Source organism: Alligator mississippiensis, chromosome 6 (genome assembly GCF_030867095.1).
Source record: "Alligator mississippiensis isolate rAllMis1 chromosome 6, rAllMis1, whole genome shotgun sequence".
NCBI classification, from domain to species: domain Eukaryota; kingdom Metazoa; phylum Chordata; order Crocodylia; family Alligatoridae; genus Alligator; species Alligator mississippiensis.
The window spans coordinates 4,497,187-4,525,111 of NC_081829.1; the positions used below are offsets into that span (position 1 = coordinate 4,497,187).

Sequence of the window (27,925 nt, forward strand, 5' to 3'; positions counted from 1 at the left end):
TAGCCTCCAGCACGACCCGCAGGCCTGAACAGCTGGTGTGGGGGAGCGGGGGCCAAGTGCTGGCACTGCTCCCCCACCACTTCCCTGAACCCACAGCCCAGCGGGTGGGCAGGAAGCTGAGCACCACTTCAGTGTAAATGCCTTGTTAGCACAGCTGCGTGGAGCAAGTGCAACCACAAGGCATTCCTCTTCAGGTGAAGTAACGCTCCTGCCAGTTGTCATAACCTTCTTTCTACTTTCCCATCAACAGCTTTCAGTAGTAACTAAGCACACGGTTTAAATGTAAATCACAGAACGGCCCGTAGCGTGTCTCCGATCACAGGCAGGGAGTCGCAGCAAGGAAGGATACAAGAAGACACAATGACATCTGCCATAGGTTTATTAAGAAAAAACAAACTGCCGGAGTTCGAAAGTTGTGCCTAGAGTAGGACTAGGGCTCCAGCTTTCTGGCTTCCGACATGGAGAAGAGGTTCCACAGAAGCCAATACAACTTCGTTTACAAACACAGTGCTTTGAATACTTTCCACCAACCCCAACTACATAATCATGGATCTTCACATTTACTTAGGTATTAAAGAATCCCGCATCACCCCCACGCCCTTATTAGCTTTCCTCAGACGTTAGGTTTATGGGAATTCAGGGAGAAGCAGATTCTCAAGAGGCAGTTTTTAGCTTGCCATTTCCTTATCCTCAATACAATCGAATACCACATCAAGTCATTATTAGGCTCAAACTCCACCCCCAACACACCCCTAGTAAAGCAGCAGGGACAGGTAAGAGGCTGTTCCACTGCTCATGACGAATCTTGAAGATTAGGCCATAATAGCGAGAGCCTCAAAATATTCTTTGACAATCAGAAATGCAAGTAATATCAGGCCACTAGATTGCCCCTCTGCCTAAGTGACAAGCTCCAAGGCCAGATCCTAGTCAGGTTCTTCAGGACACTGCATATGGTTGCCCTTATCAACTAACTCTGCAGAGACTCCATTCTGCTCTCCAAGGCAAACACCACAAAATAAAGCTATTTCAACTCTCAAGAATCTGTTTTCTTCTGACTCGGTCCATCAACTCTATATACGGATACCCACGGCCTTTGGGAGGGTTGACAATGCCATTAGGAAATGAAGTGGGTTTGTGGCATGAGCTGTTCAAGTTTGTGATCAGCTGGGTTGGCTGCTGCTTCATAATTGCAGATGGTCACTTCATGGCGACGGGCCTGAATCAAGAGACACCATTTGTTGAATCAAGAGCTCAGCAAAACTCAGCTGCCTTCAAAACAGGCTGATTAAGATCTTACTAACCTCTCCCATTTCACTTCTAGACAAGTAAACACCCCAGCCCTTTCCACAAGCTACCCACGCCAAATTCAGAGCCAGCTGCTGAGGCACCAGGCTTCGGTCCCAGCTCAAGCAGCTTTGGATTAGAGGGCTTCCTTCCACTGCTGTACCTGCAAGGGTGCAGGGTTCTTCTATGCATACCCAGGGGTTAAACAGAACCCTGCCCGTAACAAAATATAGTTCTCAAAGAAATTCAACACAGCACTGCCATTAGCTTCCCACTGGGCGGGGACACAGGAAAGGGAGCTGACAGTTTAGGTTCCTGTTCAGTTCTACAGGTTAACTAGGCGAGCGTTTCTCAGCTGGTGGGTCATGCCCCAAAAGTGGGTTGCAAGAACATTTGAAAGGGTCACGAGCAGGTCCCCAGAAAACCCATGAAAGTGCGGGTTTCCCCTTGAAGGCTGGCAGTGTTCCAGCTTGCAAGCAGCTGCTTGGGATAATTGGAGGCAGCAGGCGCACGTGTATAGCACAGAGGCTGGGTCATGGGAGGAGGCCCAGCCACTGGATGCCAGTAAGTATGGGGAGCAGGAGGATGGATGTCCAGGAGACTCTCTGGAGGGCGTGTGTGTGCACGCGTGCATGTGTGCCTGCCTGCACTGGGGACGGTGGCCTGGTGCAAGGCTGCATGAGGGCAGGGGGAGTCGGGGGGGAAGAAGATGCCTGGCCCTTCAGCAGGGGAAGGAGACAGGGGCAGTCCTTTGCAGCAGAGAGCTGTGTGCTTGGCATGGTGGCACAGGCCCAAGCCCATACACACAGGGGCCTGCACTCCTTGCTCACGCTCTGGTCCAAACAGGATGGGGGCAGCTGGGGGGCACAGGGGACTGCAGATTGGGAGTGAGGGGCACCAGTAGGGCCCCGGGGGAAGAGGACTGTGGGTTGGGCATCGGCATGGCCAGGGTGGTGTGAGTCAAGACAAGTCAATCTTGGCAAATGAGTCCTGCTAAAAAACAGGTGGAGAACCACTGAACTAGGCCACCGCTCCCAATTAAAAAGCTTGGCAAGGGCCATGGAGAAGACAGACAGACCGTACACGGTCTTGTTCATTTCCTAGTTCTCACCCACCTCTGTCCACTCTCCCTTTAGGCCTATATAAAAGATCTTTGTCGTCTCAGCTCCAAAGTTCTTGGAAATGTGGATGGAGAGGTGGTAAACATTTGAGAAACGGGCAATCCTGGAAGAACAAAACAGACTAAGATTAGGATTGAGCAATGCAACCAGTCAGCCACAGCCCACCACGGACACAGGGGGAAGTAGCACTTCAGTGCTAGCCTGCCAAGGTTGGGCAAGCCCTGTTGTGCTAGGGAAAAACAAGCGAGCGCTCTCATGCAGGACACTTGGGTGTAGTCCCCAGTCTTAGCCATTCGCTCGATGCACCAACAAGCATTCGGGGTGCTTCATCAAAGGGTGAAGGAAGCACCTAGCACCCCAATCAACGTGTGGGCAGTAGAGGGAGACCCCTTCTCATCCTTGTTAAGGTATATGGTGAGGAGACAGGGCGCTAAGAGGGACTTGAAGCCTGGGCAATTCCCCTACCTACAATCAAGGTCTCCCCTCCCCAGGGGAAAAGGATCTCCAAGACCATTTAGGGACCAGAGGCCTCACCCAACAAGTGCAAGTGCAGGGAAGCATTGCAAGAGACAGCTTCCCTTGTCTCAACGTGAAGGAAGGACCTGCTCTTCCCCCACCAACATTTGCTTCAGAGAAGCCGGCCTAGAGGACGCTGAGCCACCAGTCACCCAGTCCCAATGCATCCAAATGGAAGCAGCGTAAGTGAAGAACAGGTATCGTACTTAGTGGGATACTCCAGGACCCCCGTGATATCCCGATTCAGGCTGAACATCTGATCTGGTTCCCTGGCTGCATCATCAAACGACATGTGCGGAGTATTTTTGAAGCTGGGAGTGGAGAAAACGACAGCGGTGGGTGATTAAAACACACGTCGGTCTGTCTGTTTATTCCCCCCACCCCTGATCCTCCCACACTAACGGGCTGCGGAACTGGCTTTGGCCCTAGGAGGAGAAGCTGGGAAAACAGCAATCACGTGGCACAGGTTACGTATAAAACACAGCGCGTGGAAAGAATTGGGGACGCGGCTGCAACACCGAGACGGAGGCCAGTCTGCGGGCGATAACGAAGGCAGTTCAGATACCGGGACGTTAGACAGAGCAAAGGCGGGGGAGGAGCCGCCCCTAGCGGAAAGCCAAGGGACTCGAGCGCCGGCTCCTCCCCGGGCGATTCCAGAGCAGAAACAGCGCTAACGGTGGCAGGAGACATGGAGATGGAATCGGCTACTCCCGTTTCTAATCCGAGCGCTGACGTGAGGAAGAGGCCGAACAGCTGCCTTCGGCGCCGTTCGCCTGCAGAGTGGGGACGCGACGACTCTGGTCGTGCCCCGGGGAGAGGAATTCTTCGCTGCGGGACGGAAACCTGCAGAGCGCTGACCGAGCGCACACGTGCTCGCTCGGCAAAGCAAAACGGGTAAGGGAGCCCCGCCGCCCCGCCCCACTCACAGCCGCATCTCCGCCGGGTGCGTGCCGTCGTCGTCTCCCATCACCACGACGGCCTTCAGCTTCACGTTGCCGGTGAACCTGCGGAGACAGGCGGGTCAGCGCCCCTCCGCCCCGCTGCCCCCCGGGGCCTTCCCGCAGACGGGCGCCACTCACGGGACGTTGAACAGCAGCTCCTCGTCCTCGTCGCTCTCCACGAACTGCGGGACACACGAGACGGGGTTAGGGGCGGCCCGGCCCGGCCCGGCCCCGCCCCGGGGACCTCCCGCCCCACCCCCGCCGGGCACCTGGCTGCGGTCGCCGCGCTCCTCCCAGGCGCGGAAGACGGAGGCGCCGCTACCCTCGCGCCGCTCGTTGAGGCACTGCAGGCGGGCGCGGTCGATGCGCAGGTGCAGCCCCCAGCCCGAGGGCCCCGCGCCCGGCCCCGGCCCCGGCCCCGGCCCCGGCCCCGGCCCCGCGCCGCAGCACCCGCCCTCCCCGTGCGAGTGCCCGTGCCCGTGCGCCATCGCTCGCCGCACTGCGCAGGCGCCGCCCTGCCCGTCACGTGACTGCGCGGCCCCCGTCACGTGGTGACGCCCTTATGTGGGCGCGGCGCCTGTCACGTGACGCGAGGCTCAACCCGCCTGCGAGAGAAGGAGGAGGGGGAGGAGGAAGGGGAAAGGCCCTAGCGCCACCTGGCGGCCCCGCCTGCACGAGGGTGCTCTGCCGTCCTGCCGCCGCTCGGGACTTCTCGGAGCTGGTCTCAACCGTGACAAACTGCGCAGCTGTAGTTTAGATACAGAAGGAAGAACTAAGTTAATTTAGTGGTTAGATAAAATCTATACTTTAAATCGGCTTTGCTCTTCTTTTTATATATCTTTATATTTAGTTTAGATGCAATCTTAAGGTTAAAAGGTAGAGCTATCATCTACATTTTAGATACAAAAGAAAGAGCGCTCGCTACCTTTTAGCTAAAGATTGTACCTAAACTAAATACAAAAATGGATAAAAGGAAGAGCGAAGCTGATCTCAAATATAGATTGCATCTAACCCTTAGCTCAATTTAGCTCTTCCTTATATAATCTTCAGATTAAAATCTATATTTTACAGATACATCTTTATAGTGACTTTAGAGCAGCTTAGCTCTTCCTTATCTAAAAATCGATATAAAGATTTAGATAAAAATCTGTATTTTCTATCTAAAGATCATACAAAGAAGAGCTAAGTTCATCTAAAAATCGCTATAAAGAGACATCATCTTTACATAAAATCTAGAGCTATGATCTATATTTTAGCTATAAAAGGAAGAGCTAAGTTTTTTCACATTCCCGAAGCGGAGACTTTTAAGAACGACGCCAAAAAGTCCCGGGATTTGGCAGTGCTGCGTGCGTACGGCCGTTCCAGCCCGTGCCGGGTGTCCCGTCAGTAGCAGCGAGGGCTCCCGGTGCAGGACAGTCCGCGGGACAGCTCCGCGATGCAGCACACGCAGAGCCCGCGTCGCTCTTGGGGGTGTTTTCGCGGACTCTGGGGCTTGCTCTCGGCACTTTCTTCCTCCAAGTAAAGAAATGCTTCAGTTTTGGTGACCCAGTTACGGTCGTTTCCCATTTAAGACCTGGCCACGCTGCCAGGGACCAGGGGAGGCTTCGGCCCCGCACAGGACGCGGCAGGGGGGCAAAGGCGGCATCGGGGCAGGAGAACGGCCGAGCGCGAGGGCTGAGCCCAGCTTTGCCCACGGCCCTGCCAGCTGCTTCCAAGGGACTGGGGGTCGAGGCCCGGGGAAGGCAGGGCGGTGGATTGGCACTGCAGAGGCTCTCCTGCTTTGCAGGGTGCTTGCGGCCCTACGGTAAAGCTTGCAAAGAACAGTTTGTCCACTCTTGAGCTGATCCAATCAAAGATCTCACATTTACCCCAAGAGCCCTGTCCGCTGCAGCCAGACACCCCGCCGGCTCCCTGGGCTGGAGTTCAGGAGGAGAAGCCTATCAGCCGCTGCAAACTGGCCCTTACCTTCTCCTGAGCTTCAGCCCAACGCGGTGCAGCCAACTCTGCCCCTCTGCTCACGGAGGCCTAGAGAATGCAGCCACCGCCTCTCCTCCCCGCCGGCACGGGATCATCACTTCCCCCAGCCATCTTCCTCTGCTGACACACTCCCAGCACAGGCCCAGCCAAATTTGGCTGCCTCCTGCTTGAGCTACAAAAAGCCGGGTAGATCTGTGCTTCAGATGAAGCAAAGCAGACGGACAGCACATGCTTTCCATAAGCAGCGGGCCTACTTCACCACTTACAAAAGCGTGTGCTATCCCTCTCTGGAGCTTAGAAGATGCAAATCTGCCCTGGCTTCAGCTAACGACCTCTCTGTACCCAAAGCACCACTGATACCCACAGCAACAGGCCAAGCTCCGGCAACGAACAGCATTTTAGTCAACTCGCTGCATCAAAACGAGTAGAGAAAGGGGCTTGGACAAGCTTATATCAATGCCTGGCAGAAATGTGCGTGCGCATGAGTGGAGTTACACCGCAACTCAGGGGCGGCCAGCCGGTGGCTCTTCAGAAGTTAATACGAGTCTCCTTGAATCTTTGCACAAGCACACAGTGACCAGCTTCCATTAACAGAAGGTGCTGCAAACCCTCCAAAGAGACGCATGCTGCCAGGGATACTCAAGAGGTCATATCTGCAATCAAGTGCCTTGATTGCAGATACCGCAGAATAGTTATTGTGGGGGAAGCAGGGCCGAGCATGCATCTGGACCTGACCATGAGCTGGGGGCAGCGTGCTTTGTCTCCGGGGTTCAAGTCCTGCTGGCCTAATAAGAGCTTATTAGAAGGGAAGGACAGTCTAACAATTAAGAGAATGGGAGAAGGGAAAGCTGGGTGAATTCCTAGCTCTACAACAGGACACCCACCTGTCTGCCTCACCCTCATCTAAAAACTAGGAAGTTATCCCCCATTTTACAGAGACATTGGCAGATGCTCAGCCCCTAGAAACTGCTTTCCCCAAGCCTCCTGCCCCAGGCCGGTTCCAGAGCTGTGCCCCCCACTCCAGAGACCCACACATCCATGCCCCCTCCTCTGCTAACTCTTTCTACCAGTCACAGCCTGAACTTTTTCAAACCCTTTTGCTTCTGGACCAGAAAGAAACCCAACAGGATTTCAACTCACCAGAAGCGAGACAAGGCTCTGAGCTGTGCTGAACTTGGTCGTGGTTAATAGGATCGTGGAAATCATTCCAAATGAGCACATTTGCTGTTCGAAGACTGATAAGGGCAGCAGCACTATTTTAGGAAGGGCTGGAGCAGAAACGCTACGCTGGAAGGGAGGGGAGCGCCAGTACAAGCAGCACTGATAAGAGCTTAACAGTTTCTATTGAAGTGTCATTGTGCAGCCGGGAAAGGCAGTGGAGCAGCGTCCGGCTATAATGAAGAGTTAATACAGGTTAATAAGGATGGGTAATGTGCATGACTGGTTGGTCAAGGGGGAGGCAGGTGGGAGGTGGCGGTTGAAGGATCTATGACAAAGCCAGAACTGACAGATCTCCACTGCACAGCCAAATCTTTCCATGCCCAAGCTACAGTTAAGCAGGTATAAAATAAGCAGCCACTTTGTAGGTATAAAAGAGGGCCAGCGACTCCATATAGCTTCCTCTTAAAAAGGAAAAGCTGCAGTGCTTTAGTAAAGCAAAATGGGACTTTTTACCATCTTTCATTTTCCCCGAGCCTGAGGAAGGGCGTGTGAGCCCGAAAGCTTGCAGAAAAAGATAAGGTTTTTGCAATTTCTTAGTTGGTCTAATAAAAGGTATCATCTCTGAACCAAGAGTTCTACAGTTTTGCATTTCTTTCTTGGTAAAACAGACAGGCTGCAACAGCTCTGTAAAATGCTTAGTGCCAGGGATGGGAGAGAGGTCGGTAAGATCATGCCAGGAATATGGAACTGTTATTCCCCAAGTCTCAGAAGACTGGAGCTAGGAGGACCCACTGAAATTAGTAGGAAGCTTGTTAGTTTTAAGCCTGAGAAAGTACTTGGTTTACACAGTGTGCAGTTAAACTTGTGGGACCCACTGTCGCAGGCAGCGGTAGAGGCAGAGTATAGCCACGGTCAAAAGAAGGGACTAGACAGGTAGACAACAGATCTATTAACAGGTACTAAACAGATCCCCAACCACTGACGGCAGAAGCTGGGGACGGTAATGAACAGATCACTCCAAATCAGTAGTTCTCAGCCTATTTGCCATAGTGGGCCACACTTGCAGCTCTCAACGTGTTATGTGGGTCACACCCACACAGATTACTTCTCACATAATCATTTTAAAAAGTGTTTTAAACAGGATGTCACACGGGCCGCAGCAGTGTGCAAACTGGGCTGGGCTGCATGCGGCCCATGGGCTGAGAGCCACTGCTCTAGATAGACCCTGTTCAGTTTAGACCCCCTAAAGCCTGGTGGGTTCCATGGACTGTTGGTTAGACCCAGTACAACACTTCTGTTTAACACCCGGTAAAGGCTTCGCCGTCCCAGTCATTCAGCCAGGACTACTCCTGCAAAGAAGAGACCGCAGAATCGGTTCCTTTGCTCAGCAGCAAGAACCTGGGAGACTCCGATCCTCCCTGCCACAGAAGCCATGTCCCCATGGACCTCAAGAGAACATCACCTTACGTTCCTCTAAAAATAGTATTTGCAACGTCAACTCCTGACCCTCGTTTCAAGGCCTCTCAAGGAAGGAGGAAAATATCTGAATGTCGTTTATAGCCAGCTGCAGAGAAGTTCTGAGACTGACCTGAGAGTTCAGTTTTATTTGCCAAAACGTTCCAGTTTCTAGCTATTTATAACCTGCAATGGGGGGCGGGGGGGGGAGGAGAGACTCGAGAATGAAAAGTAACAGGAAAAAAAAAGCCTGTCAGATTAAAAAAGAAAGAAAGCAAACATCAGGTCATCACCAACTGCAGAAAAAGTCATCCTACTTAATTTGCTGTTTCATCCTTATGCGTAGTTATTACTCAGAGACACAAAGGAATAGACAGACACTGTCCAGTGTTTGGCTTTTATTGAGACATGATTTTCCTCTCTTTTCATATAACTTATCTAATTAAAATATTCATCTCCTTGGTTACCACAAAAAAAAAAAAACAAAAAAAAAAAAAACATAGAAAATTGTATATACACAGTTGGGGACCAAAGTACAAATGCAGGTCAGCATAACTCTCCCTCCTGCCCAGGTCACTCACCCCATCGCACCAAGGGGCACACAGGGAAAGGGGTAGTTCTGTTTGGTTCCTTTGCACGTAGTGTAGCACAGAACATTGCACAAGTTTAAAGACAGTGGGCGCTGAAAGAGACGGGAAATGGAGCAAGCGATTCCACTCTAGAGTCCGCTCAGTTTGTGTCTCAAAAGAAATGCTCTTCCTCCCTCACCTGAAAGTGCCCACCTTCTTTCAGCCCGGTAGATGTAGTGTCTTGACTAAAAGCAACAAAAAGCACCTTCTAGGGAAGAGGAGGTATGTGCTTGATCCTATGCAAACTAGAATTGGCTTCTCCTAGAAGAAAGCAGGCTCAAATATCATGGAGTTAGAGGCCACGATATTTATCTTTCCCCACCAAAACCAATGCCAAACTAAGCTAAAATACTGACACAAAATGGCAGAGTCTATAGTGAGAGAGAACTGGATTTAGTGGGAAGATGCACCCAATGCACAGCTAAAAAGTAGTACCCACAATGCTTTGAGCAACAGTTAGATGTGCATATCTAGGTCATTGCTAGGTAGCAATGCAGCAGGACCTAAAGACCTCAGGACCCTATCCATGGTTTAACTGCGGCTCCGCCAGGGCCAAGACATGACAGACTCCTGTTCCCGCCCACCCCCCCAAAAAAAGCAGAAATAAATGGTAGCACAACAGTCAGCAGAAGAATATATATTGTTACCTAATTAAAAATACAGCAAATTAAATACAGCAAAAATGCAAGAGCAAGAAGGCATTATTTTTTACAGCACAACACACATTGAAATGCTGCACAGTAACATCATTAAAGCATCGGGGACTTTAACGAGTTTACGGCACACAAGAGTCCGAGAACACTTTTCCAAGACCTTAAAAAAAAAAGAAAAGAGGGGGGGCTTCTGGGATGCTCAAATACCTAATAGAAACCAAAACCAAAGGGAGCTTTCTAAAGCCCTCCATGGAGTACACATCACAGCAGTTTCTCCAGGTCAGCGCATACAGCCAAGTCCACTTAGCCAGTATTTTCCAACCAAAAGAAATACAGATCACATCCTTTGAACCACCACCACCTTCTTCCCTACCAAGAGAACAGAATGTCTGCAGAGTCACCGTTAGAGCAGCTGGATCCAAGAACAATTCAAACAGGGCTTGGAACTGGACAGTTCCCGTGTCTAGAAGCAGTCACAGAGCCAATTACCTGGTCCAACACAATGCTTGCAATACATTCAAGCTACTTTGCTTTTACAATAGATTCGGTCCTTACACTCAACTGACTACCACAATAAGGCTTTATCACCTGGCTTTATCACCTACAGTGACTTCTCAGTAGTGTCTCTCACATTAAACTGTTAGAAATAGCTACAACCACAGTGAGACCATTAGGTTTTCCTGAAATCACACTCACAATGCATCACCTGGACCTTCTAGCATCTTTATCCAGGGGCGCCTCCGTGGAGGAGCTGCACTCCAAAGTCACCCTTCTTACTTTACCACCAAAGAGGCTCTTCAGACAAGTAAAACCTTCCCCTTCCCTTCCAGTGCTATGATTCTTCCCAAATATTGGACGCAATCAAGTGTTCTGAACTCAAGCTACGAAGTTTGCGCTAAAAACAGTCACCTTCCTCCCAATCAAGTAATTTTATTTTAAAATACAAGGCTAAAAACCATTGCTTTTCTCAGCAATAGCTTACAGGGAAAGGGGTAGATTAAAGTGCCAGCGTTTAGAATCAGACAAGTCCTTTCCAATGCCGTCTGATGCTTGGGGAACTCGATAAAGCGACTTCCTTCTGCTAGAAGGAAACTCAACCAGTTCCTTTATTGGTATCTTTAAAACCATGTTGGCTCCTGGAAGCAGAGCCAAATCTAAAAAACTCAGAAAGGAAGGATTAAAACGTCATTTTGTACACAGTCTGGGTTTTCTCCTAAAGAATTCTTATGGTTTTCCAATGACCAACAGGAGAAGACAGCAGAGAGGTCTGGAAGAGCCCTCAGCCACCCTGCAAAGGCAGAAGCATCTGTACAAAGAAATCTACAGTAACATCAGGAGAAGAGTCTGAGCGCTGGGATATATCAACATACACGATGAGCGAATGAAACCTCAGGACCAACGCATCCTGCCAAAGGGCCGATGAGTGCACTGGCTTCCAGCATTGCCTGTTCCCCAGAGATTTCAGGTGGGACTTCACATGTCATGGGTAACAACTCAAGATGAAAATCTCCCTTTTGTAACAGTGTTCACTAAGAGAGATGTCATGTCTTTGGGAAATGGGCTGGGCATCCTTCTAGGGGAGGAAGAGGGAAGATGACATCAGAAATGACATCATAAATAATATTAGAGTGCATGGGTGAGGGGGGAGTTGCGGGAATAGCAATTAAAACTATGTTATCATTTATTTGAGAGGTTAAATAGCAACATCAGTCTCTGGACTTTCCATTCGCAGCAGGTGCCAAGATTTCACATTTTTCTGATGCGTTTTAAAATGCCAAATGCTGGACTTTGGACAAACCAGGGCTAGGACAGGGGGACAGGAAAATGCAGAGGAAGGGACCAGAGGGCTGGCCTGGAAAACACTGTGCTGTCATCTTGTGCAGGTTTGTAAGCCTCTAACAGCTCCATGGAGGTCATTAAGGGAATGACTAGGCTCCTTGGGTGCCTTCCCTCCCCTTCCCCTTCAGGGCCACTCCCCCACAGCAGAAGGATTCCCAACTCTGTCCCGGGCAGCTTATCTCCGAGAGAACCTGTTTTTGAAAGCTTTGATCGTCTTTGCCATCATGGGTGCAATTTCTGCAACAAAGGAAAAACAGTCCAGCGTCAGCAGCCCTACAAAGAATTGGAGCACCCTCTACCTTGCTCTCCCACAGGGTGCCGTTAACGTCCCTGTAGCATGGGTGGACAGTCACAGTCACTAGAGGACAAGAAGAGACTAGGTGAAGACTAGAAATGGCCCATACAGAGGCAAGGGATGGAGGGGGTTTGCCTTGGAGCCTGGTCTGCCCTGGGCTCCATGCAGGACTGCAACACTTCACTGCTAAATCTGAGACTGAAACGCCGTAGCCGTTATCTACAGCACCCCTACTGGTGAATGGGTTGGGCACAACGTACAGGAATTCAGTCAATCCGTATCAGTGGGGTCAATACAATCGTGGCTGTGAAGCGATACTGGAGACAGCAATTAAACCAATTCCTTTCCCTGCTTCCCCCATTTCCCAAGACCCCTAAGCCCCCTCACCACCCCTTTACTCCTCCCCCCCCCAACATCTTCTCCTCTGCAGCTATCCGAGAAAGGTAGAGGTGGTAAAAAGTGATCAGAGGGGCATTGGGAGGGAAAAGCCGTTGTCAACACCAATGTGAATGACCACGGCTGAATGTCTGCACTACTCACTCTTCACTGGGGGTTTCCTGGGGTCATAGCCAGAGGAGGTGCTGCTCAGGGATGGACCGGAATGGGCGCTGCTGGTGCTGGGCCCGTCGTATGACTGCTCCTCACTCACGTGGGACTGGCTTTTGCTGGGTGTGTAGAGGACTGGTTTTATCCTGAAACACACAGGCCGTACAGTCATTCTAGTCATTCTAGTGCCGTTCAGACAAGTTCAAGCGACAACCTCTCTCCCCCCACATCTCCACCTTGTAGCTTGCATTCAGCAGTCCCACATATGCCCATGTTTAAACAGAGGGTCTGAGACAGCTGCAAAACTTACTGAGAATGACTGTCCGAGTCTATGCTTTCTGAACTTGCTTTAGACTCAAGGCGCCCCTCAGTAGATGCCAGTTCTTTGTATTCACTCATTTTTGGACTGCAAAAAGTAACAGTAAGTTTTCCATTGCAAAGAACTCAGAGACCACACTGGCTCAGCATGTCTTGAAGTCTCTGGGTTTATCTTGTGAATCGTGTTTGCACACCTAACAGTGCTAATAGTGTGGCACTCTGCGTCATCACTGAAAGGACCTCAAGGCACCCCAGGGTGTCACAGCACTCTGGTTGAGAATCATTGGATTAAGGTCTCAAACCATGGGAAAGGTACAGAACGAGGCTTTACGATACAGGTCTGGGCCGTTATTATTAGGCAAGAAGCTTAGTGTGTGTGTGTGCGCGCGCGCGGACGTCCCTGTGTTCCACAGAGGACTAAAAAAAAGCTCCAGCAGTCTGTACCTGCATCACACCGCACCACATTCCCCAGAAGATTGCATTCCCCACTGCTTAAATGTAGATCTAAAGCAGAACCTGGCAGCTCTCAAGCTGAATGTGCATAGCAACATGATGGAACAGCCACACAAGGTGCTTTACAAACAATTCATCTTCAGGGAACCAGGTGTCATGATCCCCCACGTTACAGATTAAACAGGCTCAGAGGCTAACCAACATGCCCAGAGCAAGTCAGTCTTGGCGCTAGGTTAAAACCAGTCCTCAGGCTGGTGCTCAAACAGATCATGTCCTCCACTACAGGCAGCTTGGATCAGATCCTGACACAGTACAGTGTCTACCAAGTAAAGCGCTAATAATAAAAGGTTAACCAGAAAGGCTTTCTGCCTGCCCAGGCCATGCTGGGAGCTTCCCATGTTTCTCCTGCCAGAGCTGATAACTCTCTGCCTTGGTTCAGAGCTGGAGAACTTGGTGGGCAAGAAAGATGCTTGCCTCTTGTTTCTGAATGGCTGGAACATTCAGCCTCTGCTGCCCTGTAATCACAGCAGGATCTGTGGGTTGTGGAGATGAGGACATTTTTGCGGGTTCAGAGGCCCCACAGGAACTGGGGTGAAACCTGCTGAGGTTCCCCAGGCAGGCAAGCAGTAAATTAGGACTTACTTTATCTTCTCTGGCACAAGAGCTGCTCCAGTTCCAAACTTTTCCTGTCTTCTCCGCACATCCCGAGGGGGCTTTGCTGCTGAATTGACGAATGCCATCTTGGCCACCCTGCCTGCAGGGAAAAGGGAAATGCATCATTTGGGCCCAGCTGTAAGGTGTTTAGTCACAAGACAGCCAGCCCCATCATACCCACGAAGGTCCAAGCTACATCCTCCCACCATCTTTCCCTTGCATGGGGCAGAGTCCCCCTCTTCTAGGCCAGAACCCCTCTAGTGTCACATGTTAGAGCACAAACTCTCCAACCTGCAATGCCCCATCAGCTTTCTTCAGTCCCAAACTGAAGGACATGCTCCAGGAATACAGAGTAAAGCTCAGCCTCTACAGCTCTCTGTGCCCCTGCAGAGAGCCCAGCCAGACACTTATGAGTTGCAGAAACTCATCTCCAAGAGGAGCCAAAGCCCAAAGTCATTCATCCAAGGCCACCACCCAGACAGCAATCACGTGGTAGCTCCCATCCCAGGCTGGACTTGAACTGGCTGCAGGGAGGGAGTTGCGCCTCTTCCCTCAGCTCACCCCAAAGAATCATGCCTTCCACCCCCCGGCCCCTGGAAGCTTTCACAGCTTTGTCCCTCTGCAGCCTCGGCTCTACCTTTGGGTTTGTTGGCATGTGCTGAGCGGATATTCTGCGTTAACATGAGCAGTCGCTGCTCCCGGGCATCGTGGAGCCGTAGGTACATCTCCCGCCAGGACTCAAACTCTTCCGGCTTCTCTTTCTTGAAGTCCCGGAGGCAGTGATTCTGCCACAGCTGATCCGTGTCCTCAATTAAGACCTGGAGACAGGCCCACAAAATCTCTCAAACATATATTTTTCTGGCATAGTATCTAGAAATCACAGGCTCAGACCTCAAAACCCATTTCACCTTATCTGCTCTCCTCTCTCTACAACACTGCTGCTTGTGTCATCAGGCAGTCAAGAGGGCTGGCATACCCCACCCACCTGATGCCAGCAGTCAAGGACCTGACTTCTCAGAGGTTCAACTCAGCTCCTTTCCTTGATCAGGCCTATCCCAGTGTCCAGGCAGGATGTGCCTCACATCACAAAGCAGGAGCCTTATGCCAAGGGTCAGCTGTTGCTGTGGCCTCAGTACAGCCCTGCTCATATTCCCCCCAACCCCCATCTCTCATCATGCAGCACTAGTCCCTTGACTACTCTGGAGTAACAGCCAAGCAATACCAGGAAGTCAGCTAGGAACTACATGATAGCAGTGACCCAAGCTACCAGGAAGGCACTTCTTAAGTGAAAAAGCAGCCATCATGCAGTTGATGTGGAGGGAAGGGTGTTGGCGGCCACATGTGTCACTGTGCAACAGGAATCTCAGAAAGCAGCAGGAGGTGAATGCATTCAACATTTATAAGTTACACTGGGGACAAAAGAGGAGTAACAGTGGCACTGCTTTTTCTTCTGACTTCCACACCAAGGATCACTTAGTGGCAGCCAGTGTCCAACACAACCATGCAGGCAAGGGGCAAGCCATTTCCAAGCCTTAGCAGCCTGTGCTACAGCTGGACATCAACAGGAGAGAGAGATTAGATGACAGGCATCGCCCAGGGAGTGGCTGGACCACACAGTTCAGACTCCTTGGAGCTCAAAACTTCCCAGGATCCTTCTCCCACCCCCGGAGGGCTAGAAACACTGACCAGGCATGACATTCCCTCCATGCCCAGCCTCCACCTCCAAGCCAGGAGACACTCACATGGTTACACTCCTCAATGCGGTACAGCTGCTCAGGGGTGCACCTCTCCAATACTGGTTCCAGCACCGTAAAAGGGACACCGCCCACTTCATAGATGGCTATGAGCAAAGAGACACACCAGGTTACTTCTCGCGCTCCTTTTACCCCCCCAGCAAAATGCCCGCTGAGTTTGTTAGACACAGACGCCTGTGGCCACACTGGAAAGGCAACAGAAGGCAGCAATTGTTAAACAGACTATGGCAATGTTACACAATGCAAGGGGAAGGAAAGAGAGCACCATTTCCTGCAGTTACTGCAGGAAGAAATCCAAGTGGTTTGTTGGAACAACACCCCTATCGCTGTCAAACACTACCATGGCATCTAATGGTTAAAGCTCAGTTACATTCCCAGTCAGCTCAGTTCTATGCTTGTTCCCAAGCTCAGTTCTATGCCTTGTTTCCCCACAGTGCAGCGCTTCCTGACTGACAGACAAAAGCACCAGACACCAGTACCTGCAGCCCCCTGGCTGCTTTGAAGGACTCCCATCCAACCATTCCAGCTTAGCACTTGGTAGATGCATGGGAGCAACACCTGACTCTAGGTATAATAAAGTTAACTGCAGTTTACTACAAAACCCCAATAACCAGCAAACTGCTGGCACCGATATTTAGAACTAGCTCAGAAGGAGCAAGAGAGTTCATCAGGTCACCACCTTTAAAGCAGAGCAAGGGAGGTACTCACAGTCGATGTTGTTGCTGAGGACTCTGATGCACTGCTCGTACAGAGACATCATTTTTGGGAGGTAGCTGCTTTTAGAGCCCGAATACACTTGCATCTTTGAATTCAGCCTGCGTCCCGTAAACCCGGACTCATTCTCCTCAGTGGGGGAGGACACTGCTGTGGGCACATGGGAAAGATGACACACATGCAACGTTATACTTTCATCTGAACACTAAGAGCAGCCTTGGTGGATCAGAGCAGTAAGAGACAGACCATGATGAAATACAGCTGGTCTGAAGTCCATTGGAGGCCAGCTGAACCAAGCTGGTGAAGTGGTGGAAAGGCCTCTACCCATGCCTGAAAGGAGCCATGTAGTCAGGGAAGGTCTGTCAAAGCTTGCTTCTCAGAATAAGCCACCTGCTAGAGGCTCATGAAAGGATCTTCCTAATCCCCCTTACCCCAAAGTACGAGAGAGGATTCTACTCTCCTCTGAAGCATCAGGTGGACCACTGCCATAAGCAGAACACTGGATCCAGCAACTGAAGCCGAGTCATGCAGGGCAGTACTGTGTGGAGGATATACTAGATACTGCACAGAGAAGTGAAGCCAAGTAATACGGCCCACTCTCAGCCCACTCCCCATTCTCCTCCCCTGCCCCCCAACCGGCCACAGTCTGTTCCATTCCCATGCTCTAAATGCAACATACCTTTTCTTTTCATCTGGGGACAGGGTATCGATTCAAGAGAGGGAAGGGGGCGATAATTGGCCTGGATCGGGGGCAAGGGGATGTCTGGTAACGTTGGCACCACATCAATGGGGATCTGGAGGATGAGAGAGAGTGTTCAAACCTTTTTGTTTAAATAAAACAATACATAAATAAAACCTACAGGAAGAACAGCCTATAAAAGGCAGGAGAACATCAGGAAGAGGCCATGGCCTCACTGCATTAAGATGTCAGGGTGGAACACGAACAGGCCGATCCTCCTACAGCCTCCCAGCACTTCCCTAACATGTGGCACTCATGACACACGGTATGGACATATATACATTTGGAGCCATTTTAAAGGGGGAGTGGGGGAAACCCTTGTCCTCCCATCCACATGGGAACTGTTGGGTTCTAACAGCTAGGCCTGGACAGGCTGGGAAGGAAAGAAATGTAGCAGGACTGCTCCCAGTTTAAGGCTGGCTGAAGCAATGTTAAAAGTTGGAGGAGTTTTACTATGTTTTTATCACATATAACTTAAAACATAACAGCTGCTGTGCATGCTTCACCAGCAGCACCCCACTTTTGGAAGGGCTCCAAAACACAGGTGTGTCCATAGCCACAAAGTGCCGTGTCAGAGAATCAGAGAGAAGTAGGGCTGGAAGGGACCCCCAGACGTCATCTGTCCAACTGCCTGCCTAAGGCAGGACCATCCCCGTCCAATGAGCTAGGTGAGAAGCTGAGTATAGGACAGAAGGTCTTGCAACATAACAGCACCTGGAACTCTGCATTAGAGAATGTGGTCCCACATGTGAGGGATCGAAGCCCCAAACACTGGAAGGACAGCAGCCAGGAGACTGGCCCCCTGCAAAAGCTCAGTCTGCTACCACAAAAAAGATGTAAAGAAACCCCAGTCCCCTGCCCAACAGGGAAGGCGTCACAACGCCATACTTGGTTCACATGCAGTCCCTCAGCTCTTACCCTCGGAGGCTTGGAGGCCTCGGACTGCTTCTTCTCCGACTTCTTTCCACTTGCCTGCTTGTGACTCTGGCCCTTTCGGCTCGAGTCTGAGCTCTTGGTGCTGGCTTTGGACCCATTCTGTTTGCTGTGCCCTCTGTCTTTCTCTGGAACTGAGCCAGAGGATTTGACCACTTTTTTCTTCTTTTTCTGGGGCTGGTCGTAGCTGAGGTACGACTCAAAGGACATCGTAGGCTGTTCAAACTCATCCTCCATTTCCGCCTCCCCAAAGCTTGAGGAGAAACCTACGGATTTTTTGTCCGAGTTTGAGGCTTTGAGTTTGCCTTCTGCAGTCTTTAAGCTGCTTGAAAGCCCCTTCCCTTTGCTCCTATTTGAGGAGTCACCCTCAGGTTTCCGTTTCTCCCGGTCCGCACCGGATAGCTCCAAGTTTGGCTTGGCCTTATCTATTTTGGCCTTTTCAGAGTCCCGGTGTTTTTGTTTCTTAACATGGTTGTCCAAAGCCTCTTCAAAGTGTGGCTGTGATTTCTCCTTCCTGGAGCTGCTCCCCTCTCTGTTCTTCTCCTTCTTGGTCCCATCTGAGGTCCTCTGCTTCTCCTTGCTACCACCTGCTGAGGGAGCCTCTCGAAACTGCTCCTTCAAAGAGGCCTTGTGCAGTTTGTCTGGGCTAAAAGTCAAGGTCCTCTCCTCCCCCTTGGCATCAAGGCGCTGCTTCTCTTTGTGAGAAGACTTGTGCTCCTTGCTCCGACTCAAGTTCCCTTTGCTGTGGGATTCCCCAAGGTTCCTCTCAGGGTTCCCCAATGATTTGTCCTGAAAGCTGTGGCCTTTGCTGGCTTTTGGATGAAACACTGTCTCCTCCACCTCGTGCTCCTCACTGGCATAATGATCCATGTACAGCTCCTGAGGGCTCTCACTGGGCTCAGGGGACACAGCGTGTCCATAGTCCGAGTACTCCTGATCCGAGGAGTGTACTGGGGAAGCTCTGCCCCAGCTCTTGCCCTCCTGGCTGCCATAGCTGATGGTTTGATGGGCTCTCTCAGGCTCAGAATACCTTTTGGACTTCTTCTCTCTATGGTTTGGACCATACGACTGACTGCAGGAAGGCTGGAAGGCTTCTGGATAGTCATGCTCAGCTTCTTCTTCCTCTTTTGGGGAAGGTTCTCGCTGTCTTTTCCTTGAGCTATTCCTCTCGTAGTCACGCTCTTCAGAATCTAAATTATTCCTAGGAGGGACAAAGATAACAATTAGATCAGTGGTTCTCAAACCTTGTTAGACTTGAGGCACCACTCAGAAAGGGCCAGCCCTTAAGTTTTTGCTTATTTTTTTTTTTTTTACTACAGAACAACAACAGAGCAATTTTGTGGTTGCGAAGAACACAGAAACATTCTGCCCTGCTATGGTCTTTCTACCACTAGAGATTCCTATGGGAAATATCTGCGTTTAACATATGAATCATGTTTGCACACTTAATGCTAAGAGTGCATGGCACCACACAACACCCTGGTTGAGAATCAACTGAATTAGACTAAAACCCACAGGCAAAAGACAGCTACTTCCACAAGATGATATGGATGGAGGCCAGACAGACAGGGGAGGGGGCAAGAAAAGAACATCTGGGGGTTCAGTATGGTAAAGAGTTGCACTGGTGACTCTTCCTTGCACACAGTTCACGGACTTAGTGCAAACTTCCCTGACACTTTACTGGGACTGAAAATTTCCCAACTCACTGGGCAAGAGAGTGTGCGGGGAACACTGTGCATGCCAGACTGCAGCAGCCATTTGAACCCTGACTCCCAGTACCAGGAGGACTCATTTATTTACTCCAGGCCCCTTCCCCCTGGACCCAATACAGAGCTGTTCCTACAGCACATTTGCTAGTGGTAGCTGAAGGGTTAAATTTTCACTGCAACCATTTTCACTCCTGCAAAAAGCCACTTCCTCTGCCTTGTGCCTAGGGCCCCCCCTCCCATTTTACAGTATTGGGGAAGTGAGAGGCAAGGGCTGGCCCTCTTTAGCAAAGAGGCTTTTTAGTTATCTACGGTTAATCTCTCCACCGTGCTAGTTTCCTGGAAGTCAAACCTTTCCTCAAGCAATAATTGCAGCAGTCAGCACTGCAGAGCCCTCGACCAGCCCCAGTCAGGAAACTTACTTCTCCGAGGCAGCTTTGTGCAAAGCCATCACTTTTGCATACCGAGCTTCTCCAGGGCCTCTGCCTATTTCTAAGATCACAGATGCTAGCATCTCCGTCACCAGATGCAGCTAAGCTCATATAGCAAGGCAGAGGCCAGCTGACTTACCGTTCTACTTCCTGGGGGGGTGGCACCAGCTTCTTCCACCTGGCTACTAGGTTCTTGGCAAAGTCTCCAACCAGCTCATGTTTTCGTAAACCATTCACAGTTTTCCCTACACCAGTCTCCTGAAAGAGTGGGAGAGAGATGCAGGACACCAGTTGATCTTTGCAAGCCCAACAGTCACTCTCAGCTAGGAGCAGTCTATTTCAGGATGACTCAAGTCAAAACCACCAGATGCACTTAGTTATCCATTCAAGGTTTATGCTCAAAGAAAGTTAGAGACTATATTTAACCACAGGGCTGTCTACCGTATCAGCTAGGGAGGCAACGCCTCATTATTAGCCTCCAGCTGGGTAACCAAAAGACAGCTACCACAGCAAGAGCCCTCACTAGGACAGGACAGTTGCATGAAGCTGTTTTATGGTAAAATACATAAAATTGGAAGTCCACCATGCTGTGAAAACGGTTTTAGGAGGAGAAGCAAAATGCCCAAAAGGGAACCGAGACAGTTTTAAACCAGATACCCTTGAAAAAGGATTGAAGCTATTCTGCTTATGTCAAAGGTCTCCCGTGAGACAGCACTGACTAAGAACACCCCATGCAACTCTGGGCATTCAGACTGGCCAAGAAGATCCCCTGATGCCAAGACCAGACTGATGCAGTGTTGGAATGAAGGAACTATGAAAGTCTGCCACATGACCTTTGGACCAATACTGAGCCAGCATTCAAGTAGGAGGAGACCATCTGCTAGGCGAGACGTGGAGTAGAGCTCTCAAACCCTTTTCGTCATTCCTAGATGCGGTCTGAAGGCTCATCTAATCACCTAGTCTGATCTGTACAGCAGGGCTAGAGACCCCAGTCAAGAGATTCCTGCCTTAAGCCCTATAACTAACAACCGAACTGGAACTGAACTGGTTCTCTTGGTGAGACACTCCCGAGTGAAACCACCATCACTTTGAAACTGGAAATGAAGTACAAATCTTGAAGTCTGATTTGGATTTCATTTATTATTAATGACCCCTCAGCACTTTTTTTCACAAGAGCTATGGAGTTAGTTTTGCCATCCCAACCCATTTTAAATTTGGGGAAACATCTGAACTTCCTGAATCCCTCCAGCTATTTTCATTTTGATGGCACTTTCCTTCACTTCCAATATTAAACCAATTCTGGATGCAGACACATCAGGGTTGCACACTGAGATTGTCACGTAGTTCTTACCACAAGGATGTCGACCGTGATGGGCAACTCAGAAAGTTTCTTCAGACTTTTCAGGAGCTGCAGAGACAAGGAGGAAGGTACTTAGATTTTCTCGCTTTACCACATAACTGAGATAAGAAAGCAAGAACATTCTCCACGGCATGAGAGTTTGCCAGAGGATTTGAGTAGCAAACAGCTGTTATCTTGCCCCTGATCAAGCTGGTAAGCTGAAGATGAGGACAGCCAATTGCTAACAAGTGGGTATTTTGTTGAAGACAGGGGTACAGCGCTGCTAGGGCATGAAAAGGGGGAACGTTTGCTGTGTCTGAGAACGTCAAGATGCACTTGTGTGTTTTAAAACTTAATTCCCAGAGGAGTTGAAGTGGATCACCAGTCTATAGGTCAGGAACAGACACAGATTACACAATTTGCGAGTCACACAAGTGTGTGAAATAGAAGTCCTCTGAAAAGAGGAGAGACAGGATCCTTTAGGTAGGTCTCAAGTCGGGCATAAAGGGGAGGGGGCACAGGGGAGAAGTCATCAACACCATACTTCAAAAGCAGAGGCTTCAGAACTGACTCCTAGTTCTGTGTTCGACAACCCCCACTTCCCCGCCATGATTTCACTACAGCCGAAAAGCCCAGATCAATGTGTCAACCCTTCACTTGACCTTTATTGCCGACTCAACACACTCTTCGCCTCCCACCAACAACACAATTACCTTTTAGCCTATGAAGAGACAGGCACCTTTTCTGGAGTGACCTGTCCCCTGCCTCTATTTGGTTGCTGCCTCCTTTTTCAAACATGTGAAGAAGCACATCATTCATGCCTCACTAAAGACCCGGTCAGGTCTAACAACACAGCTGCTTGCTGGACTAAGGATGGAAAAGGAGTCCTGGTACAATGCAATTTGCTACACGAAGCACTGAGAAGGGAGGTTGGGACAGGGAGAACGCTGCCACTTCCACCCCTGGAAAGGTCAAGGAGCCACTTCACCGAGGTGCTTGTGATTCTTGCTGGCGCCAAACCCAGGAAAAAGTACACAGCTGGAATCCTGACTCTCAGCAGGTCATGGTGGTTTCCTGCATTAAAGCGAGAACCACAGTCCAGAACTCAGTACTTGTCCCGGCACCTACCCGATACCGTGCTGCAAGCCGTACAGGACTGGGCCCCAGACCCAAAGAACTTATCTTTCAATCACTACTGATTTCCGTTGACTACTCCCTGTCTGTCGAAACAATGGATAGCCACAGAATGAATGGTGGAGCTTTTTGACATAAAGTTGCTTGGAAAAACAAAGGAGAGGTGCGACTGAATGGGGTCTTGCCACTGAGACTGAAGGGTAGTTTTCCTGTTTTGGATCTATTTAAATAGTGAGAACAAGTGACTTGTGGTATTTCAGCTCAAGAATGCTAAAGACAGAAATTATCCTAACGAGCTCCCACAATATACCGGCTCTGAAATTCCCTTGTCCGCTGCCCTCACCCCAGTGCCACTTCCCGGTTAAGGAGCTCCCCTCGGCCCACGAGGACATCGAATGGACGCTCTACCACCATAACTAGTCTTTCTTTTTGCCTTAATCCTCTTATCACCTGCTCTCCCAACGGGTGGACACAAAGCTGACCTGAAGCCCTGTCAGTTTGCTTAGGCAGCTCCTGCTGGGAAATGATGACCCCGCTGCCTTCAGCCCAGCGCTGACAGCACCGTGGCCCCAGCATGCCCCTCAGCAGTGGCTTGGTAGCCTCCTTTCCCTATTCCATTGCTGCTGCACGCAAAGATCCCTGGCAGAATCAGGCCCAACCCCACAGTGCTTTGAGTCTGCAGCTCACACTTGAAGGCCTAGATGGAAATGCAACCAAGAACAGTGGCCATCCCAATTCTGGGATGTAATGCTACATCATGCCATCTAATCAGAGGATTCACTTAAAAACCCTGCCTTGCATCTCAGTCGCTGCTCTCTAGCCTACCCAACTCAATGCAGTGCCGCTGTCCTGCCACAGCGGCACAGAGCTCAGCACAAGCCAGCCACCAAGCATTTACCCAGCTTATGCCAAGTTCTGCGCTGCCACAGGCAGGCTGCTACCAATACCCAAGCTAGGCAGGCACATCTATGACACCCTGCAATGATGACGGGCACCGTTCTCAGTTGAGGAAAGACATGCAGCAGGTGGAAGAGATCTACTGAAGCCATCCAGCCCATTGCTTTGGCACGTTATGATCATCCCCCTCTGTCCATCTCCTTGTCCTCTCTCTCACTTCCCCAGGTGACTACTCCACAGCTGAACAGACCCCAATATGTAGAGGCTCCCCTTTATATTTATTTTAATTCTGTCTCAATATGTCATGAGTCCCAGAAAACAGGACTCAAGCTATGCCCCTTTGTAGCATCCCAAATGGTACTTCTCACTCCTTAATTATCTGTAGCCATTTGAGTCATGCTTTTACAAATAAGAAGGCAGCTTTCCCTGCCCTCCCCCCACCAAACCAGTTAGTATTAATGTTTTCCATATGGGGAAACTGGCTGGAATGGCTATTGCTTTTATTCCACAGCAGTGCCCGGGGAGAGCACTACGCAGGAACAGCTGTTGTGAAATAACTTGTTACAAACACTGACTGGACTGGGTCCCGAGGAAAAACCCACATGTCTCTCAACTGGAGAGCTGCTCAGTCACATCAGGCTAAAATCAAACTGAGATAACGTTTGATCATACATATGCACACACATCATGCCTGTCAAGACAGAATCTAGGTGCGACTTCAAACTTTTAGGGTGCAGGTATAAGTTGCCTCAAGTTGGAATTCAGCAGGTTTTCCAGACAAGCTGCAAACCTTAAACAGACGTTTTGAGGTTACAAATCTTTTGAATCCTACATCACCAACAGCATCTTGGACTGTTGGAACAAGACTCTCTGCTTATTATTTACATGGAACAAGTGGAACACACATAGGCCACTTTCACTTTGCAATCCCGAGTGTAAGATTTTTTGGAACATGGAAGGGGGAAAAAAAAATCCACAAGTCCTCAGTGCCCCCAAGGTGCCACAATTTGGTGTCCTGGGGCTCATGACCTAGCCCAAACCTGGTCTGTGTCTGTGATGTATGCACACAAACACACTCCAGTAGCCCAAACCTGCATTTTGTGTGTGCATGTGCATGCACGCACGCGTGTGCATATGCATGGTGATATATGAACACCTTCAAGAGCAAACTGGATGCTTATCTTGCAGGGATCCTATGACCCCAGCTGACTTCCTGCGCCCTTTGGGCAGGGGGCTGGACTCGATGATCTTCCGAAGTCCCTTCCAGCCCTAATGTCTATGAAATCTATGAAATATGCACGTTCCAGTAGCCCAAACCCACAGAGTGTGTGTGTGTGTGTGATATCTGCATATACACACACTCCAGTATCTCAAACCTGTAATGGTGTGCACACACGTGATATATGCACACTCCAGTAGCCCAAACCTGCAGTGTGCATGCATGTGTGTATCAGATATGCATATATACACACTCCAGTATAGAGCGCTTTGGGATTTGATCCCCATTTTAAACAAAAAATAAATAAAAAGGAAATTGAGCTTCACACAACTGACAGCCACCCCTTAACTGGCAGATGTTTGCCGTTTTTAAATCAGGAATGGTTCTTTTAATAATTTTTTCTTTAAATGATGTTTTTGAAGAGCACATTAATATCAAGCAACTACAACATGGCCTGATCCCATCCTCTTAATGAGGATGCAATGTTGCTTACATATCCCATTACCCCCTCCCACAAACACATGCACACACAAAGAAAACAAGGAAGACTGAAGTAACCAGCTAAGATTTTGCACCTCCTCCAGTGGAAAATATGAGCTTCCAACCCATGACAGCACATCCAAAGTTTGTCTCGCGGAGCTCTGCGCCAGCCAGCATAATATTAATACCTAACATTTTCTAGCAGTGGAACTGGATGAATTTTACAAAGAAGGGAGCGGGGGAGGGAGGGAGGAAACATTATTATTTCCAGATTCTAGATAAGTTGACCCAGCAGCCAGTAATGAGATGCTTTCAATTCAAAGAAAGTCCTAAAAACCTTGAGCTGGACAATTGTCTCAGCCCCTATTGCACCCAGTTTCTCTAAAAGTCATCATGCTTTCTCGAAGCAGTCTGACGATGAATGTTACTAGCATGATGAAGCTTTAAAGTTTATAACACAAAAGCAGAAACCCACGACACGTCATTTTTTAAACTGACAACTACATACAAAAGAGCTCCAAGCTCCAGACCATACGTACTACAGTCTAAATCTGGGCCCAGGAACACTAGCAGCTCTCTGATTTTCATTCATGAAGTATTCAAAAATTAAAAAAGTAAAATTGGGACATCTCACTCCTGCAAAAAAGGAGGTTTGAAAAGAGCTTTTAACTTCTTGCACTTCTCTAAATAAAGAAAACAAAGTCCTCCGATATACTCGCACAATCAAACAGCCAGGGGTAGTCATAAATAGCTATTAATACTGTACAGCAGCAGTTCCCAATCTGTGGTATGGGAGCCACCAGTGGTATGCAGACAACCTGCCAGTGGTACGCATTAGCAGATTTATTATAATTACTTTATATGACAAAAATTTGCTGGTGGTATTTAAGGTTGAACTGAAAAATTTGCTGGTGGTACTTGAGGTTGTATCCTTTTAAATTGGTGGTGCACAATGTGTCAGAGTTTGGGAACCGCTGCTGTATCGTGTCTATAAGATAAGAAACACGGCGTAAAACCCAACCAAACAGTGACCGTATCATTAGGATGCAGGTACATAACTATCACCCTGAATTGATATAGGGGGTAGACTAGAGTTTGGGGGAGAAGGGATTGCGTATGCTGGTATTGCACACGAGACCCTCTAGATTATAGACTGGGTAGATGTTCAAAACATCAGATGTACCTTTCTCAAAGCCCTGGCCCAAGGGTCGGCAATGTTTTTGGGCAGAGAGCCAAAAACACCTGCAACCTCAATTCGTAAGACGCTGGTGTGCCGGGGCAGACAGAGGAGCAGCTGCAAGGGGCCCAATCCTTGCTGTGGCAGTGCAACCCTGGCCCCTTCTCTCCCGTCTGCCCCAAGGCGTGCGTGCCAGGGGTGGCCCACGCCCTGGCCCCTTAATGTATCCAGAGGCTCCTCATGCTTAGCCTCCTCCCAGGTAACATCACACGTTTCACTCAGCCTCTTGAGCCTAACTCCTGTTTAGGGCACCAGCTGTCCCTCGGGACTCGGCGAGACTCCTTGACCGAGCAGTGAGGACAAACGGGCTGTCCCCTCTGAAGCCTGGAGGTGCCAAAACAAGCAGTCATTCATACCGGATTGCAGAGAGCTCGCAACACAACCCTCCTCCGCCTCCTCCTCCACCTCCCCTCCTACACGAGCGGATAAGGAGCCCGCACTTAGGTCAATGGTCAACAGCAGCCGAGCGCCCCAGCTCGCACCCACGGGGCAGTTCACCCGCTCCACAGTTAAGGCTGCTCCGCTGTTTCTCTCACTGATTAGCCGAAATCCAGCCCGCTCCACCACTGAGCGGACTCACCGGGTGCCCACGCGGAACGGCCAAATCCATCTCAACTACTCTAACAGCCGGAGTTGGAAAACAATTAAAAAAAAAAAAGATTAAAAACTTGGACTCTGGAGCACGACGGCGCTGCAGGAGACGCACGTCTGCCGTGCAGGCCCCAGCCCCGAACGGACCGGGACAGGCCCAGAAACGCGTCTCCGTTGGAGGGACGCCGCATCTCCCCGGAGCTTGCCCACCAGCGCGCACCATCGCCATCCGCACGCGAGGTCGCTTCAGCTGCAAGCCGCGGCGCCGACGACAGCTGTCAGTCACCTGCCAGCCGGAAAGATCAGGCAGGTTCCCCCCCCGGCCGACGTGGAGCCAGAATTAGACCGGGGCGGCTCTCTCCCGAAAGCAGAGCCCTGCCCCGGGTGTGGAGCATCCCCCGCTTGGAGAAGGAGCGCCCCCGGGGCCCTCGGTGCCGGCCCCGCCGCGGGGGGCGCGCTCCCCTGCCAGGGGTCTGTGCCGCAGGGCTGGGGCCGGGCAGGGCAGGCCGGGAGGGGCAGGGGCAGGTCCCCGGGGGCACGGTGGTGCTGTGGGCCGCCCCCCAGGCTCAGGCCCCGCTCCTCCTCGGCCCGGCCTGCTCCGCCGGTGCCCATTTCAGCACGGGGACCCCCCCGGGCCTACCCCTCAGAGCAAGGCCTGGCCCCCCGCCCCTCACGGGCCGCCCAGCGCCGCGATGGCAGCAGAGGGCAGCTGGAGCGGGGCGCCCGGCCCGCCCGGCCCGCGCCCCCCGCGCCGCTACCTTCTTCGGCTCCGAATTGCCCGAGAGTCGCGACTGCAGCTTGCCCACAACTTCCAACACCGACTCCGCCATTTTTACTGCTGGACAGGCCTCCACGCCGGAAGCGGCTTCACCGCCCGTTGGCAAACACTGGGTTTCCCGCAGCTCGGCG

General features: G+C 50.5%; 2 protein-coding genes across 6 annotated transcripts; both read right to left on the bottom strand.

Moving 5' to 3' along the window:
* Positions 1–361: 361 nt before the first annotated feature.
* On the bottom strand, positions 362–4,350 carry PITHD1 (PITH domain containing 1). Its single transcript, XM_059729545.1, has 6 exons — positions 4,132–4,350; positions 4,001–4,044; positions 3,848–3,925; positions 3,128–3,232; positions 2,400–2,508; positions 362–1,216 (listed from the first exon to the last, which is right to left on the bottom strand). The coding sequence occupies exons 1-6, from the start codon at positions 4,348–4,350 to the stop codon at positions 1,115–1,117; spliced, it is 657 nt and encodes a 218-aa protein (XP_059585528.1). The 3' UTR covers positions 362–1,114.
* A 34-nt stretch (positions 4,351–4,384) lies between these two features.
* Positions 4,385–27,864, bottom strand: ELOA (elongin A). Of its 5 annotated transcripts, none has more exons than XM_059729543.1 (12): positions 27,775–27,864; positions 21,471–21,527; positions 20,259–20,377; positions 17,968–19,183; positions 16,990–17,104; positions 16,305–16,457; positions 15,585–15,682; positions 14,480–14,660; positions 13,831–13,942; positions 12,728–12,823; positions 12,412–12,563; positions 4,385–4,608 (listed from the first exon to the last, which is right to left on the bottom strand). In XM_059729543.1, the coding sequence occupies exons 1-12, from the start codon at positions 27,844–27,846 to the stop codon at positions 4,385–4,387; spliced, it is 2,595 nt and encodes an 864-aa protein (XP_059585526.1). In that variant the 5' UTR covers positions 27,847–27,864. The 5 variants fall into 5 exon arrangements, with proteins under 5 accessions (XP_059585526.1, XP_059585525.1, XP_059585527.1 ...); XM_059729542.1 differs by having other exon boundaries at positions 16,305–16,460; XM_014605711.3 differs by lacking the exon at positions 4,385–4,608 and adding an exon at positions 8,839–11,813 and having other exon boundaries at positions 16,305–16,460.
* Positions 27,865–27,925: the final 61 nt, after the last annotated feature.